Consider the following 14,795-nt stretch of genomic DNA (forward strand, 5'->3'; position numbering starts at 1 on the left):
CCAAGATGCACCATGGTCTGGGGCAACAGTACTTCTAGGTCTCAGGAGAGTAGTAGTGATGCACCGCTACATCCCCCTCCTGCATCCACAGCAGCCAGGCAGAGCACAACTGTGTAATCCAAGTCAAAGCACTGTGACAAAGTCGGGAAACCAAGCATACTATTGACCCATAAAAGGCATTTTTATATCTGTGGCAATAGTACTTCTACATCTCTGGAAGCTTCCAGCGATACACTTAGTCATCCGCTATGACACAAGTGTATAGTAATGAAAGGTATATTATCAATACACTGGTAAAGGATAGGCCTATGTCAGTGTAGGCTACTGAGGGGAGGACTGGTCATAATAATGCCTGGAATGGAGCGAATGGAAACCATGTGTTTGATGTTGATCTATTTCCACCTATTATTTTCCAGCCATTACCATATGCCTGTCCTCCCCAATTAAGGTGTCACCAACCTCCTGTCGCCTATGTATAATACACTGGTAGCATAGTGTACCCTACTCTACCCTATTACGCACTTTTGGATGTAGCTGAAATTTTACACGTTCTTCATTCAGCAATTTTCCATGTTTTACAACAATAACACTTATTGTGGAGTAGTTTGTCATAATGGACAAATATATTTTACACAGGCACTAAGCAGGCAGCCCTGGTCTGTCTGTCACCTCTCCAATAAGTTGTTCAGAGAACTCGGCACTTTGAGGGACTGAACGCATTCTAAATGGAGCAGAGATATTGGAGATAAAAAAAACTTAAATAGCTAACCATCCAATACAATTTTAAGGTAGGAGTTATGTTTCTAATTGTTTATAGCACTCAGAGTGGCGTGGCCTTAAAGAAAACGAGGAGTTTGATACGCAAGTTAGCTGGTGTAACGTTAGCTACTTATGTGCTAGCAAGCGAGCGAGCTAATGTTAATCCCTCAGGTTTAGGTTAGCAGCTAGTCGGCTATTAACTTGGTAGCTAGCAATTAGATACAAACACACCCGAGTAAAGAATTTGTCATAATGGTTCATTTAGCTACTATGATAACACCGGTATTTCTTATCGTTTAAGGAAGATATGTAGTTAACGTTAGATGGCTAAATCTGACCAGGAATGAGAAGGAGCTAGCTACTAAACTATAGCTACTAAATTATAGATAATTTAACTAGAATAAATAGTTTACTAATGTTAGCTACCTAGCAAATAACGTTACGCTCTGAGCTAGTCAGCAAGCTCGACAACTAGCTGGCTAGTGAACTGTTAACTAATTACTGACAGTTAGATAGCTACTGTTTGATTGTCTACCTAACGTTACTCGTCTGAAGCGAGTTAGCCATCTCTATCTAACGTTAATGTTCTAGTAAATGTTTTGCCAACGTTATTTGCGAGCAAAGTTAATTGCAACTGCAGCATATTTATAACGTTAACCACACGTGTCAAATGTTTGTATACCTATCTCCATGACACACCCCTTGCCTAGACGGTGTTGGCTGGCTAGACACCTGTATGATTCTGTTTGGACGATTGGATAACGGTGCTAGCTATGCGTAATTCCTTGCCTTGTCCCTGCTTCTTGAAACGGCTAATTCAACAACAACTTGCCGCAGCCAGCTAGCGAAGGGTTAATTTATATTCCATCTGCTGAACACTGTATACAAACCTGACACTTTTGTTCTACACCCACCAAAACTGAGTTTTAATTTTTCAGCATATTGATCAAAGAAAAAGACTGATGGATACTAGCCCAATGAGGAAGTACTTTGCTCCACCACCCACACAAGTCCTATACAGCAGGACCAGTGTTATACTGCACCCATTCTTCTCAAAGATCGAGGCCCTTAGCCCACATTGTTGATTCAACAATGTGAAAAATGTATTGGTTTCATCTTTGTAGTCGTGAAGTTTCTGGTAGATCCCTTATTCACTGTGTTCTACGATGGATGGCTTGTGATGGGGTGCTATTAACCACGTTGAAGATTGACACCTGATGGATAACAGAGGATTCAGAGAGACAACCCTCCCTCTCCCTGCTTTGGGCCTGTAGTGCATGGCACTAGGTAGTGCTGCTGTGGTGCTAATCTGCTCAGTAGAATTAGCAGGTGTGTATGGCCATGTGCGTTACATAGCAGGGCCTGCCGGAAGACAGTGACCTCAGTCAGGCGAACACGTTCATAGACGGACAGACGGCTGGACAGTGACTCATAGAAAAGATCATTGGCCTGCATTTACAGACAGTATGTTAGTTGATGGGAAGACGGACACAGATTGTCAGATCCATTTTACACACTGAGCACTTTGTTCCACTTAGCCCAAACCTGATTCCTGTTCAATGTAAATGCTATATGAAGAATCAAAGGAGCTATGGGCTGTGTTTTGAAGACTTGTGGCCTGTCTAGGGCTGTTGAGGTGACCATATTACCGCCACTCCGACAGTCATGATTCATGACCGCAGTAGAATTCCATGTCACGGTAATCTCCATTTATGCACTCTGGACATGCTTTGATAGTACCCAACTCGCTAACGACCATCAGGTCGCTAACGGCCTGGTATTCAGGGCTCTATTGTCCCTCCAACCACTCTAATATCGATGAAAATGCAGTCAAAACTCACATCAAAAACTTCTCAAAACAGTATAGTGTTTTTTTAAACTAAAACTAAATTAACAAGCCTACAGCCAATGGCATGGCGCATAGCCAGAAAACATGTTCTTCTGAAATGCATTTTCTTCATATCATATTTCTTAAGACCTGCCTAAAATACATAATGGATTCATTGTGATTGTGTATATTAAATAGATTAATTCAACTTTCCAATTTTTTTTTAATGTAGATGTTTCAAAGGCTTTTATGCGGCTTGTATGCGTGGAGGCCTGGATATGCTAAACGTGTTTGTTAATTAACAGTCAATTACCGTGAGACCGGCAGTCTATTGCATGACAATAACCTGCTGACAAAATGTCATGACCTCCACAAACCTAGGTCTGTCACACGTTGAGGGCCAAAACAATGATGAAACCTCTTTCTGTTTCCTACTCTCTCTCTCTCTCTCTCTGTCTCTCTGTCTCTCTGTCTCTCTCTCTCTGTCTCTGTCTGGCCCCAGTGGGAGTGTGGTGAGCGGCCGTGATGGGTGACACGGAGCTGGGTCTGTCTGCTGTACAGCCAGAGGAACTAGAACCGCAGAGCCCCTCCACAGCCTCCTCCTCTCCCTCACTCTCTCTGCCCTCCTCCCCTTCCTCTGGATCCTACCACTATCAGCAGACCACCAGTCCCAGCCCCACTCACAGCGATGGTCCAGCCGCCTCCAGCCCACCCCTGGATGTCATCTCAGAGGGCGTGGGCGAGCTGACCCTGGTCATCGATCCCGAGGTGGCCAAGATGGCCTGCCAGGAGGTGCTGCAGAAGGTGAAGTTTCTCAAAGGCGAAAGTGAGGGGTCAGGTCCTGGGTCTGATGGTGGCAATAGCACAGACCAAACACTGGTCAACGGGACTGTACATACAGAGCCTATCAAGCCCCCAAAAATCCCCGGGGAGGAGGACTCTGAGGCACTGCCTCCAGGCTCGGTGAAAAGCGCGCGGCGGCGCCAGCGCCACAACCCCTCCAAGCAGTCGTGGCTGCTGCGGCTGTTTGAGTCCAAACTCTTTGACGTGTCAATGGCCATCTCCTATCTACACAACTCCAAGGAGCCGGGTGTGCAGGCCTACATCGGCAACCGTCTGTTCAGCTTCCGCCACGAGGAGGTGGACTTCTACCTGCCGCAGCTTCTCAACATGTACATCCACATGGACGAGGACGTGGGAGACGCCATCAAGCCCTACGTGGTGCGTATGTTACCTCCCTGAACTACCTCTGTGGCTAGCTACTCATCAGAGTTAGAAATGTATCCTCTCTATAGCTCATTTCACATCAAATAATTTTTCCACCACAGGTGCACCGCTGCCGTCAGAGTATCTCCTTCTCGCTGCAGTGCGCCTGGCTGCTGGGCGCCTACTCCTCCGACATGCACATCTCCACACAGCGACACTCGCGCGGCACCAAGCTACGCAAACTCATCTTCTCCGACGAACTCAAACCAGCTGCAGTCCGTGCCCGCCAGCCACTGACGTTGGCCCCTTTCTGCCCACTTCCGACCGCTGCACCATCCCTGCACGGGCACGGCTTGGGCGGAGAGCACGGTCTGTCGCCTACTAAGCGCACGCATCAGCGCTCCAAGTCGGACGCCACGGTCAGCATCAGCCTGAGCAGCAACCTGAAGAGGACAGCGAGCAACCCCAAGGTGGAGAGCAACCAGGACGAGGTGTGCACTGGGAGTATATACATATTTTGTTTTCCACTAAGTCACTTTGTTTCTCTGTATCTTGGCAGGTGTCTCACAAAGTGGGATAGCTAACTTTGGAAGCAACTGCTTGGTGTCCAATGGGGGGGCATTATACAAGAACATAAAGAGGTTCATAGTCCAGCACTCTTAATCTGTAGCTGTTATCACCAGTTGTCTGAAAAATAGTCCCAGAGATAACATGCTATTGGGGTTTGGGGTCAGTGGAATGCACATATTCCAGACAGAGCAGGGAATAATACTTCCTCTTCTGTCTCTGTATAGAAGGTGTCATGGTAATGTAACTCACACGTGGTCCCATGTAGCTCAGTTGGTAGAGCATGGCCAGGGTTATGGGTTCTGTTCCCACGTGGTCCCATGTAGCTCAGTTGGTAGAGCATGACCAGGGTTATGGGTTCCGTTCCCACGTGGTCCCATGTAGCTCAGTTGGTAGAGCATGGCCAGGGTTATGGGTTCCGTTCCCACTTGGGACCATGTAGCTCAGTTGGTAGAGCATGGCCAGGGTTATGGGTTCCATTCCCACATGGTCCCATGTAGCTCAGTTGGTAGAGCATGGCCAGGGTTATGGGTTCCGTTCCCACTTGGGACCATGTAGCTCAGTTGGTAGAGCATGGCCAGGGTTATGGGTTCCATTCCCACATGGTCCCATGTAGCTCAGTTGGTAGAGCATGGCCAGGGTTATGGGTTCCGTTCCCACTTGGGACCATGTAGCTCAGTTGGTAGAGCATGGCCAGGGTTATGGGTTCCGTTCCCACTTGGGACCATGTAGCTCAGTTGGTAGAGCATGGCCAGGGTTATGGGTTCCATTCCCATGTTGGACCTGTACAAATAAAGTATAAAAATGTGTGCTCTCATTACTGTAAGTTGCTCTGGATAAGAGCGTCTGCTAAATGACTCAAATATAAAAATGTTGAAGAGAGGATCTTTGACCAATTGAGCTCTGTATGTGTGTGTCTGTGCGTGCATGTGTATATGTGACTACCACACCAAACTTAATCAGCAGTTCAGTTTCAAGCTCAGTGATTTCCCTCTGGTCACTTCCTCCTTTCTCTCTTAGCTCCCTCTTCGGTTTACGATGGCATCATGACACCCTGACAATGTTTTACAAACATGGAGACAGTGTTACTGTAGGGTCACAGTGCTTCTAGAAACACCATGCCCAGAGGTCTCTATTGAGGTCTGGTGATATCTTGGAGAAACTAGTTCGCTATGGCGACTGACCATGTGGCAACATCATCAGTACTCGGCTATTAACCTGGTAGCTATTGGATACAAAAACACCAGAGTAAAGAATTTGTCATAATGGTTAATTTAGCTACGCTGATAAGACCGGTAGTTCTTGTCGTCATCGTTGAAGGAAGATGGGTAGCTAATGTTTACATGCACACAATAGTACAATTATTGTAAATAATCAGATTATTATTATAGTAGTTCGATTTAAACATTTACATGCTTCGCAAGAAGAAGGATTCCCCTACCAGTTTACATGGACACATCTGAAATCAGGCTACCTGATGGGACTTTGATAATCACCAGTCAAAATAAACGTTTGTGAATTATATTTGAGTCTGAGTTTGGACATAAAAGTTTGAATGTGAACTATTTCTAAGATGCACACTTTCAGTTTTTCTGAACTAATTTCACTGGCGCTAAAGGAGGAAGCTTGCGCTGCTCGTGCTCAGTAACACTGCTACAACTCTGATTAAGGTATTTGCATGTCCTAGTCATTTGAAAGATTGCTCAGAAAACCAGCTGTTTTAATTGGTGCTTACTTTGATTATGACCGTGCGCCGATTGAGATATGCAGAGTAACGTGTTTACATGACTCCTGCCGTGCTTGGCCTACTGCCATAATCAGTTTACCATCTAATTATTAGTGTGCATGTAAAGGTACTCAGTCATCACCACTACAGGGTGCTCAGGGACTGTCCCTGAAATGGCAGAGCTGTCATTATGTAAAAGGAAGTGCCCTCCTGATTTGGGTGATAATCTAGGATTATGCAGTTTTCTCAGGCATGAACGGGTCTATTATCAAACATTTCAACACTTTTAGTTGTTTAGTTGTTGGATACACAATTGAAAATCAAATCTCAATTGCAAAGTCTCTTCATGAGTCACTGATACACCAGTTCAGTTCCTTTAGTCATCGATGAGTCATTGACACAACTTCCTTTATCATTGTTGTTATAGAGGTAACCCAAACCACAACCTCCCCACTCTCTTATTGAGACTCCACTATAGAGACATACTGCCCCATTATGGCACCAGGTCAGAATCAATTCCAGGCCAATTTCAGGAAGGGAATTTAAATATACTGTTATGTGATGTGCCAACTTCATGTCATCGTGCAGCAGAAAATGCTGTCTCAGTCTCACGTGACCTTCTGCAAAGGCTTGTAAAACACATGGTGTGAACAAAGACTGCTGTTGCACCATCACTGTTACACTGGGAGGAGAGTTCAAGGTGTCTAGTGATTGTGTGGAACCTTCAGAAAATATTCACACCCTTTGACTTTTTCCACATTTTGTTGTGTTACAAGAATTTGCCCCAAACCTAATGCTTTGTATTCAGGACAAGTTAATTTCTTTGCTACATGTTTTGTAGTTTTACTTTAGTGCCTTACTGCAAACAGGTTGCATGTTTTGGAATATTTTTTTTATTCTGTACAGGCTTCTTTTCAGTCTGTTATTTAGGTTAGTATTGTGGAGTAACTATGTTTTTGATCCGTCCTCAGTTCTCTCCTATCACAGCCATTAAACTCTTAACTGTTTTAAAATCACCATTGGCCTCATGGGGAAATCCCTGAGCCGTTTCCTTCCTTTCCGGCAACTGAGTCAGGAAGGACGCCTGTATCTTTGTAGTGACTGGGTGTATTGATACACCATCCAAAGTGTAATTAATAACTTCACCATGCTCAAAGGAATATTCAATGTCTGCTTTAAATTGTTTTGTACCTGTCTACCAATGGGTGCCTTTGCGAGGCATTGAAAAACCTCCCTGGTCTTTGTGGTTGAATCTGTGTTTGAAATGTGCTGCTCGACGGAGTGACCTTATGGATAATTGTATGTGTGGGGTACAGAGATGAGGTAGTCATTCAGAAATCATGTTAAACACTATTATTACACACAGAGCAACGTATTATGTGACTTGTTCAGCACATTTGTACTCCTGAATTGATTTAGGCTTGCCATAACAAAGGGATTGAATATTCGACCTATTGACTCAAGTCATTTCAGCTAATTTCTCATTAATTTGTACACATTTCTAAAAACACAATTCCACTTTGACATTATGAGGTATTGTGTGTAGGCTAGTGACCCAAAATAATAATAAATTCAGGCTGTAATACAACAAAATGCTGTGAAAAGTCAAGGGGGGTGAATACTTTCTGAAGGCCTGTATCTAGTTTGGACTCTTCCCACCATCATTCCTCCTCCCCCTGATTAATGTGTAGTGAGACAGTCTGTTGTGAGTAACCATTCATAAACACTGGATGTCACTAGACTTTCATAAAGGAAGCTTTTCTCTGCTCATCTCTCTCTTAATGTTTTCCTTGTCCTTGCTTCCCCATGCTCTATAGACATAGATCTCATGTCTCTATTTCCTCTATTCTATTCCCCATGCTCTATAGACATAGCTCTCATGTCTCTATTTCCTCTATTCTATTCCCCATGCTCTGTGACCTTTAGTATCATGTGAGAGTGTTAGTAGTAGTTCACCCAGATAACCGGGATCATTGTAGAGCTGCAGATTTGTTGTCACTCCTCACAACAAGACCCTGGAATACACAGGCACACAAATCAGCCTCTTCCCATTCACTGGGGGCATACAGTCTGATACTACCTAATTATGATTCTTGTTGTTGGTATAAACATTTTAAAAATAAGAATTTTTACTTTCTTTCCCTCCACCCCCCTTTCCTTTCCTTACTTTGTACTTTAACCTCTCACCTTTCCCAGGATCTGAGCTCCAGCTCTGAAAGTCTTAATTGTTAGACTAAGACTGGTACAGTAAGTTAACGGCCTCCATCACCACAGACTTCTGTGGTGCATTCTGGGATGATGGCTGCCTGTCTCCATTGGCAGCCGGGTTGTAGACTACTCTCTGTCTGCGAAGTGAGGAGTTGTAAGCATGTATCTCAATATGTAACGTTGGGCTCCAGAGATAAATAGCCTTCAGGGGTCAGGTCAGGTCATTGGTGGCAGCAGTGGGATCTGTTCGTCATTGTTTTTTGGGGTCATGTTTCAGTTGTGTATCTATGGTTGTTACGGGTGCAGATTGTGATACATGCTTATAAACCTCCACTCTATTGCTTTAATTTTCTATTTTTACAAAATATGTTTGTATATATTTTGGGGCTTTGTGTAAACTTGGACTTCTTTAAACCACTGCTGCAATAATTTAGCCTCAAATGAATGATTTGCCAATGGTTTCAAGTTCTGGTCTTTCATGTTTCAACTAGTCTTATCTTCTGACATTTGTGTCAAGTTGGTTGCTGAAGGGTTTCGGCTTTTTAAAAGGCTATTTTAAGACTACAGGCGATTATACACATTTGCTCACTTGAATCAGCTGCAATAATGGGCCTTGACTTCTGAATCATTTCAAACTAACTTGACACAAATGGACCAGTGGCTCATGGCTGTATATCTAAGTTGCTGTTGTAATTTGACAAGGGAGTGGTGCTCCCTGTTCTCTGGGGGTCAACACGAGAAGGTGTGTTGTTGTAGAGAGTATTTGGTTCCAACACAACACTGAACTTTTCTTACAAATCACTATTACTCCAAAGGTCATTATGTTCATACATCTGATTTACTCTTGCCATGTTTCCTCCTCCTCTGTAGCCGGCGCGTCTGGCACCGCAGAGAGAGTTCATCAAGTCCCTGATGGGTATTGGGAAGCGGCTGGCCACGCTGCCCACTAAGGAGCAGAAGACGTCCCGGCTCATCTCGGAGCTTTCGCTGCTCAACCACAAGCTGCCCGCCCGCGTCTGGCTGCCCACCGCCGCCTTCGACCACCACGTGGTGCGCGTCCCTCACACACAGGCTGTGGTGCTCAACTCCAAAGACAAGGTGGGGGGGAGATCACACACACACACAGTGTAGAATGAGACGACGCACCAACACAAACATGTAAACAATCACCTCTACCTGGTCAGGCGCCGTACCTCATCTATGTGGAGGTTCTGGAGTGTGAGGACTTTGAGACGTCCAACGTTCCGGTGCGGATCTCCGAGACCAGGATCCGCAGCACGCGCTCAGTGGAGAACCTTCCGGACTGCGGCATCACGGCAGATCAGCGAGCCGGGGGCTTCTCAACGGTTCACAACTACGATGAGGATAACGAAGCCTGGTCTGTGGACGACATCGGGGATCTGCAGGTGGAGGTAGGGGTCAGGAGCCCACCTACCCTTATCAGGTAGCGAAGGAGTGTGGGCTGTGTACTCACCCTCTCCCCCGTTCTTTCCCCTCCTCTGTTATCCCAGCTCCCAGAGTTCCACACCAACAGCTGTGACAACATCTCCCAGTTCTCAGTGGACAGCATCACCAGCCTGGACAGCAAGGAGCCCATCTTCATCGCTGCTGGAGACATCAGGTACAGAGGAATAGCTGGGAGAGCGCTAGCTTGGGTGGTATAATGTAGTCTTTCAAACTGTGATGTATATGATGCTTCTTCAGTAGTGACGGTGAATGTGTGTGTTTCCCCCACTACACAGGCGGCGTCTCTCAGAGCAGCTAGCTCACACACCCACCACATTCAAACGGGACCCAGAGGACCCTTCAGCAGTGGCCCTCAAGGAGCCGTGGCAGGAGAAGGTTCAGTGCGTACTCAATCCCCACAGTGGACCGTGGAGGTGTTGCATGCCTTGATGGTAACCTCAAGGCTAGAGGAAAGGTTTGAGCTTTGCTAATTGTATGTGCCTGTACTTGTTGTGTTGTTCTGAATAGGCGGATAAGGGAGGGCTCCCCATATGGACACATCCCTACCTGGAGGTTGTTGTCAGTCATCGTCAAGTGTGGCGACGACCTTCGGCAAGAGCTCCTGGCCTCTCAAGTGCTGCAGCAGCTCCAGGTCATTCTTAATGGAGACTCTCTAGCTCCACATACACAGCAAGGATGAACCTCTCTTTCCACATATACACACCCAGCATTTACATGACAGTATAATCTCCTGTATATACTTTATCTGGACTAATTATGTACCACTCAGATCATCTGGGAACAGGAGCGCGTGCCTATCTGGATCAAACCCTACAAGATCCTGGTGATCTCCTCTGACAGCGGCATGATTGAACCCATAGTCAACGCAGTGTCCATCCACCAGGTGAGTGGACTCAGAAAGGCTCCAACAAAAACAAACATTACTATTAGTAGTATTTAACGTTACTACCTTTGCCCCTCAGCCAGCTAGATCAATACCTTTTCTCCCAGATATTAGGCTTCTAGCGGCACACGGCAGGTAGTCTAGTGGCTAGGATGTTAGAGCATTGGGCCAGTAACCGAAAGTCACTAGTTTGAATCCCCAAGCTGAAAAATCTCGATGTGCCCATGAGCAAGGCACTTAACCCTAATTGCTCCTGGGTCACCGTTGATAATGCCCTGACCGTGACCCCACTATCCGAGAGTGTCTCAGGGGGAGTTGGGATATGTATAAATAAAAAATGACATTTTCAATTCACACATGTATATAATACACACTTGTACATGTGTGAAGTAGGGCAAATATATGCACCCACCAAATGATTATTAAATATGTCCTACAAACTTCAATGAGTTGGTCTGTCTGATGGGATCTGCCCCGGGCTGTGTCATGACTGGACCACCTATTAAGATGGGCCTTTTGTTAAGTAGAAAAGGGGTTACATGATCTGAAAGGGAGACTGGAGTGGGACTTCCATGTTAAAGTTCTCTGATATCCCTCCGCCAGGTGAAGAAACAGAGCCAGATGTCTCTGCTGGACTACTTCCTGCAGGAACACGGTACCCACACCACCGAGGCTTTTCTCACGGCCCAGCGCAACTTTGTCCAGAGCTGTGCAGGCTACTGTCTCATCTGCTACCTGCTGCAGGTCAAAGACAGGTCAGACACACCCACTACTTCCTCTCATTCACTCCTATATCCTCTCTCTCTCTCTCTCTCTCTCTCTCATCACTTACATTTTGTTCTCATCTCTCCTCCCTGTCATCTCTCTCTCTCATCACTTACATTTTGTTCTCATCTCTCTCTCATCACTTACATTTTGTTCTCATCTCTCTCTCATCACTTACATTTTGTTCTCATCTCTCTCTCTCATTACTTACATTCTGTTCACTCTCTTATTTTCCCTCTTTCTTTCTGACCTTTTCTGTTCTCTCATCTCTCTCCGCCCTGTCATCTCTCTCTGCCCTGTCATCTCTCCAGACACAATGGCAACATCCTGTTGGACGCTGAGGGCCACATCATCCACATAGACTTTGGCTTCATTCTGTCCAGCTCGCCCCGCAACCTGGGCTTCGAGACCTCTGCTTTCAAGCTCACCAACGAGTTTGTAGACGTGAGTTAATTGACAGGAACGCTAATGCAACGTTCTTATTCAGATTTGCACTCTGTTGAACCAGGAGTAAAGCAGAGGTTTGAAACACTTTGCCATCTTCAACAAAGCTAATTGACTAATACAACACTTTCTTGTGACTGTCTCTCTAGGTGATGGAGACATGTTTAATTACTATAAGATGCTCTGTCTCTCTCTAGGTGATGGAGACATGTTTAATTACTATAAGATGCTCTGTCTCTCTAGGTGATGGGAGGTCTGGATGGAGACATGTTTAATTACTATAAGATGCTCTGTCTCTCTCTAGGTGATGGAGACATGTTTAATTACTATAAGATGCTCTGTCTCTCTCTAGGTGATGAGACATGTTTAATTACTATAAGATGCTCTGTCTCTCTCTAGGTGATGAGACATGTTTAATTACTATAAGATGCTCTGTCTCTCTCTAGGTGATGGGAGGTCTGGATGGAGACATGTTTAATTACTATAAGATGCTCTGTCTCTCTCTAGGTGATGGGAGGTCTGGATGGAGACATGTTTAATTACTATAAGATGCTCTGTCTCTCTCTAGGTGATGGGAGGTCTGGATGGAGACATGTTTAATTACTATAAGATGCTCTGTCTCTCTCTAGGTGATGAGACATGTTTAATTACTATAAGATGCTCTGTCTCTCTCTAGGTGATGGGAGGTCTGGATGGAGACATGTTTAATTACTATAAGATGCTCTGTCTCTCTCTAGGTGATGGGAGGTCTGGATGGAGACATGTTTAATTACTATAAGATGCTCTGTCTCTCTCTAGGTGATGAGACATGTTTAATTACTATAAGATGCTCTGTCTCTCTCTAGGTGATGGGAGGTCTGGATGGAGACATGTTTAATTACTATAAGATGCTCTGTCTCTCTCTAGGTGATGGGAGGTCTGGATGGAGACATGTTTAATTACTATAAGATGCTCATGCTGCAGGGCCTGATAGCAGCACGTAAACACATGGACAAAGTCATCCAGATAGTGGAGATCATGCAGCAAGGTAATTACTCTTCATACTTACCTTGTCCTAACCCACAACTGTGTATCAGTCATGACATGTCTCTCTGGTCCTAGTCTGTATTGTAGTCATGTTCGCTTTAGTTAGTCCTGTAAAGTAGCTTTAACATTAAGGAAAGTGCTTTATGGAGAAGTACACTTGGTTGTTATGTGTAACAAACTGTACTACAGTGTACTTCCTCAGTGTCCCTCTCTTCTCCCTACCAGGCTCCCAGCTGCCCTGCTTCCACGGCTCCAGCACCATCCGGACCCTAAAGGAGCGTTTCCACATGAGCCTGACGGAGGAACAGCTGCAGGTCCTGGTGGAGCAGATGGTGGACGGATCCATGCGCTCCATCACCACCAAGCTCTATGACGGCTTCCAGTACCTCACCAACGGCATCATGTGAACGTGTGTGTGTGTGTGTGTGCGTATGTACAGGACGTGTGTATGGAAAGGATACATGAGTGTGTGTGTGTTTCTAAATGTGCAGTGGACATACATGGACTGGACTGGAGAGGCCGCACCACGGGCAGAGACCACTCCCCCTACAAGTCCCCATACCTCTACAGACAGAATACATTCATAATTTATAGTTGTGTTTCTAACACCACCTCAACCTTGGACTGATGTCTTTCCTCACAGGATTTACACAGGAGATTGGAGAGGTTTCAGCTGTGGTTTTCATATTTTCCTGCATCTTTATTCATGTCTCTCTGTTTCTCTGTCTGTTTTACCCCCTTATATCTTTCCATGTGCTTTGTTTTCTCCAATAGGAATGTGTTCTGTTTCTCCCCGTCTCTGCAGTGTGTAATGGTACAGTTTCCCTGTGCCTCAGATATACATGACACTCACCAGCCCTTTAAATCAATCTGTCTCACCCCAGTGTGTGATGGTGTTCAGTCTCCATATTGACCATCTCATTCCAAACTCTCTTATAGTGGCTTTCTCTACACTTTCTCAGTCATGGAATGAACACTTAGTGAAATGCTTAGGAACCAGCTCAGTTTCCATTGTCTTTGGACTGCCATACTCATGACTGTTCTTGGTTGTTGAGGAGTGACATTGTTTGCTAGATGCACATAGTTCCCTCAAAATATGATCTGACAATAGTGGGTTGGAATGAGGTAGCGCCACGCTACCGATGTATCTTCTATCAACCTAATTTCTTCTGTAAGCTTTTGTGCATCACTTTGTATGAAGGGACATGACTCAACTGTGAAGACTTGTATTTCTACCTGGTATAATTTTGGAGGAAGAAGAAGAGCCTACTGCTGTCTGTATTGAGCCACAAGAAACTGGTACTTGTGGGGAGGGTCTGAGTAGACAAAAGGAGAGCAAAGCAGTTTTACAAGAACCAATGTGACTGAAGTACCTCAGAAGAACCCAGTATTTCACAAAAGCAGCAAAGGCTTTGAACATTGAGGAAAATAGTCAATTCACGAATGGTTGAATTAAAGTGTTACTTCAACATTTCTAAATCAGAATGCTTTTGGATGGAGGTTGATAAAGATGGGGTCTATGAACTGTATGGCTGATTTCCTGTGTTTTAGGGCAGGATAGAGATGATTTATGTCCATCCACCACTCTACATTCATCTCAATAGAATCTGGATTCTCACCCCTATTCCAGATGTCTGAATATGTAAGGGCAAACCAATTACAAGCTAGAATCCTAATTAAATGTATTTCTCCCAATAGTTTTTCTACTACCTTTAGTGTTTTTGTCAAACCTTTTTATTTCTTTATGAACTGTTATTTAATGGACCAGCTGTTATGATCACGTGACCTCCCTTAACTTGTACATTTTTCTTTGTAATAAATTTAATTTGTCTGTCAGGCTGTTGAAAATGAAATTTTTACCTGTCTGGATATTTCAATACGTTACTATCTACTACAACTACTACTTTACGCCATTG

General features: G+C 44.8%; 1 protein-coding gene across 3 annotated transcripts; it reads left to right on the forward strand.

Moving 5' to 3' along the window:
• Positions 1 to 447: 447 nt before the first annotated feature.
• On the forward strand, positions 448 to 14,715 carry LOC118936614 (phosphatidylinositol 4-kinase beta). Of its 3 annotated transcripts, none has more exons than XM_036966512.2 (13): positions 448 to 788; positions 3,090 to 3,808; positions 3,916 to 4,284; positions 9,165 to 9,392; positions 9,479 to 9,706; positions 9,806 to 9,915; positions 10,037 to 10,141; positions 10,269 to 10,392; positions 10,531 to 10,644; positions 11,248 to 11,399; positions 11,721 to 11,853; positions 12,760 to 12,880; positions 13,105 to 14,715. In XM_036966512.2, exons 2-13 carry the CDS (start codon positions 3,113 to 3,115, stop codon positions 13,284 to 13,286), a joined length of 2,562 nt encoding a protein of 853 aa, XP_036822407.2. In that variant the 5' UTR covers positions 448 to 788; positions 3,090 to 3,112; the 3' UTR covers positions 13,287 to 14,715. The 3 variants fall into 3 exon arrangements, with proteins under 3 accessions (XP_036822407.2, XP_036822420.2, XP_036822414.2); XM_036966525.2 differs by lacking the exons at positions 12,760 to 12,880; positions 13,105 to 14,715 and adding exons at positions 12,097 to 12,157; positions 12,300 to 12,461 and having other exon boundaries at positions 451 to 788; XM_036966519.2 differs by lacking the exons at positions 12,760 to 12,880; positions 13,105 to 14,715 and adding an exon at positions 12,097 to 12,338 and having other exon boundaries at positions 451 to 788.
• Positions 14,716 to 14,795: the final 80 nt, after the last annotated feature.

Source organism: Oncorhynchus mykiss, chromosome 3 (genome assembly GCF_057628025.1).
Source record: "Oncorhynchus mykiss isolate SJ-2025 chromosome 3, ASM5762802v1, whole genome shotgun sequence".
Classification (NCBI taxonomy): Eukaryota; Metazoa; Chordata; class Actinopteri; order Salmoniformes; family Salmonidae; genus Oncorhynchus; species Oncorhynchus mykiss.

What these genes read in the sequence shown, in the direction of transcription:
- LOC118936614 (XM_036966512.2), top strand. Translation starts at nt 3,113, where the DNA reads ATGGGTGACACGGAGCTGGGTCTGTCTGCTGTACAGCCAGAGGAACTA. An exon ending in AAGTGCTGCAGCAGCTCCAG is followed by an intron (nt 10,393 to 10,530) that starts GTCATTCTTAAT and finishes TGTACCACTCAG; the next exon opens with ATCATCTGGGAACAGGAGCG. An exon ending in ACGCAGTGTCCATCCACCAG is followed by an intron (nt 10,645 to 11,247) that starts GTGAGTGGACTC and finishes TCCCTCCGCCAG; the next exon opens with GTGAAGAAACAGAGCCAGAT.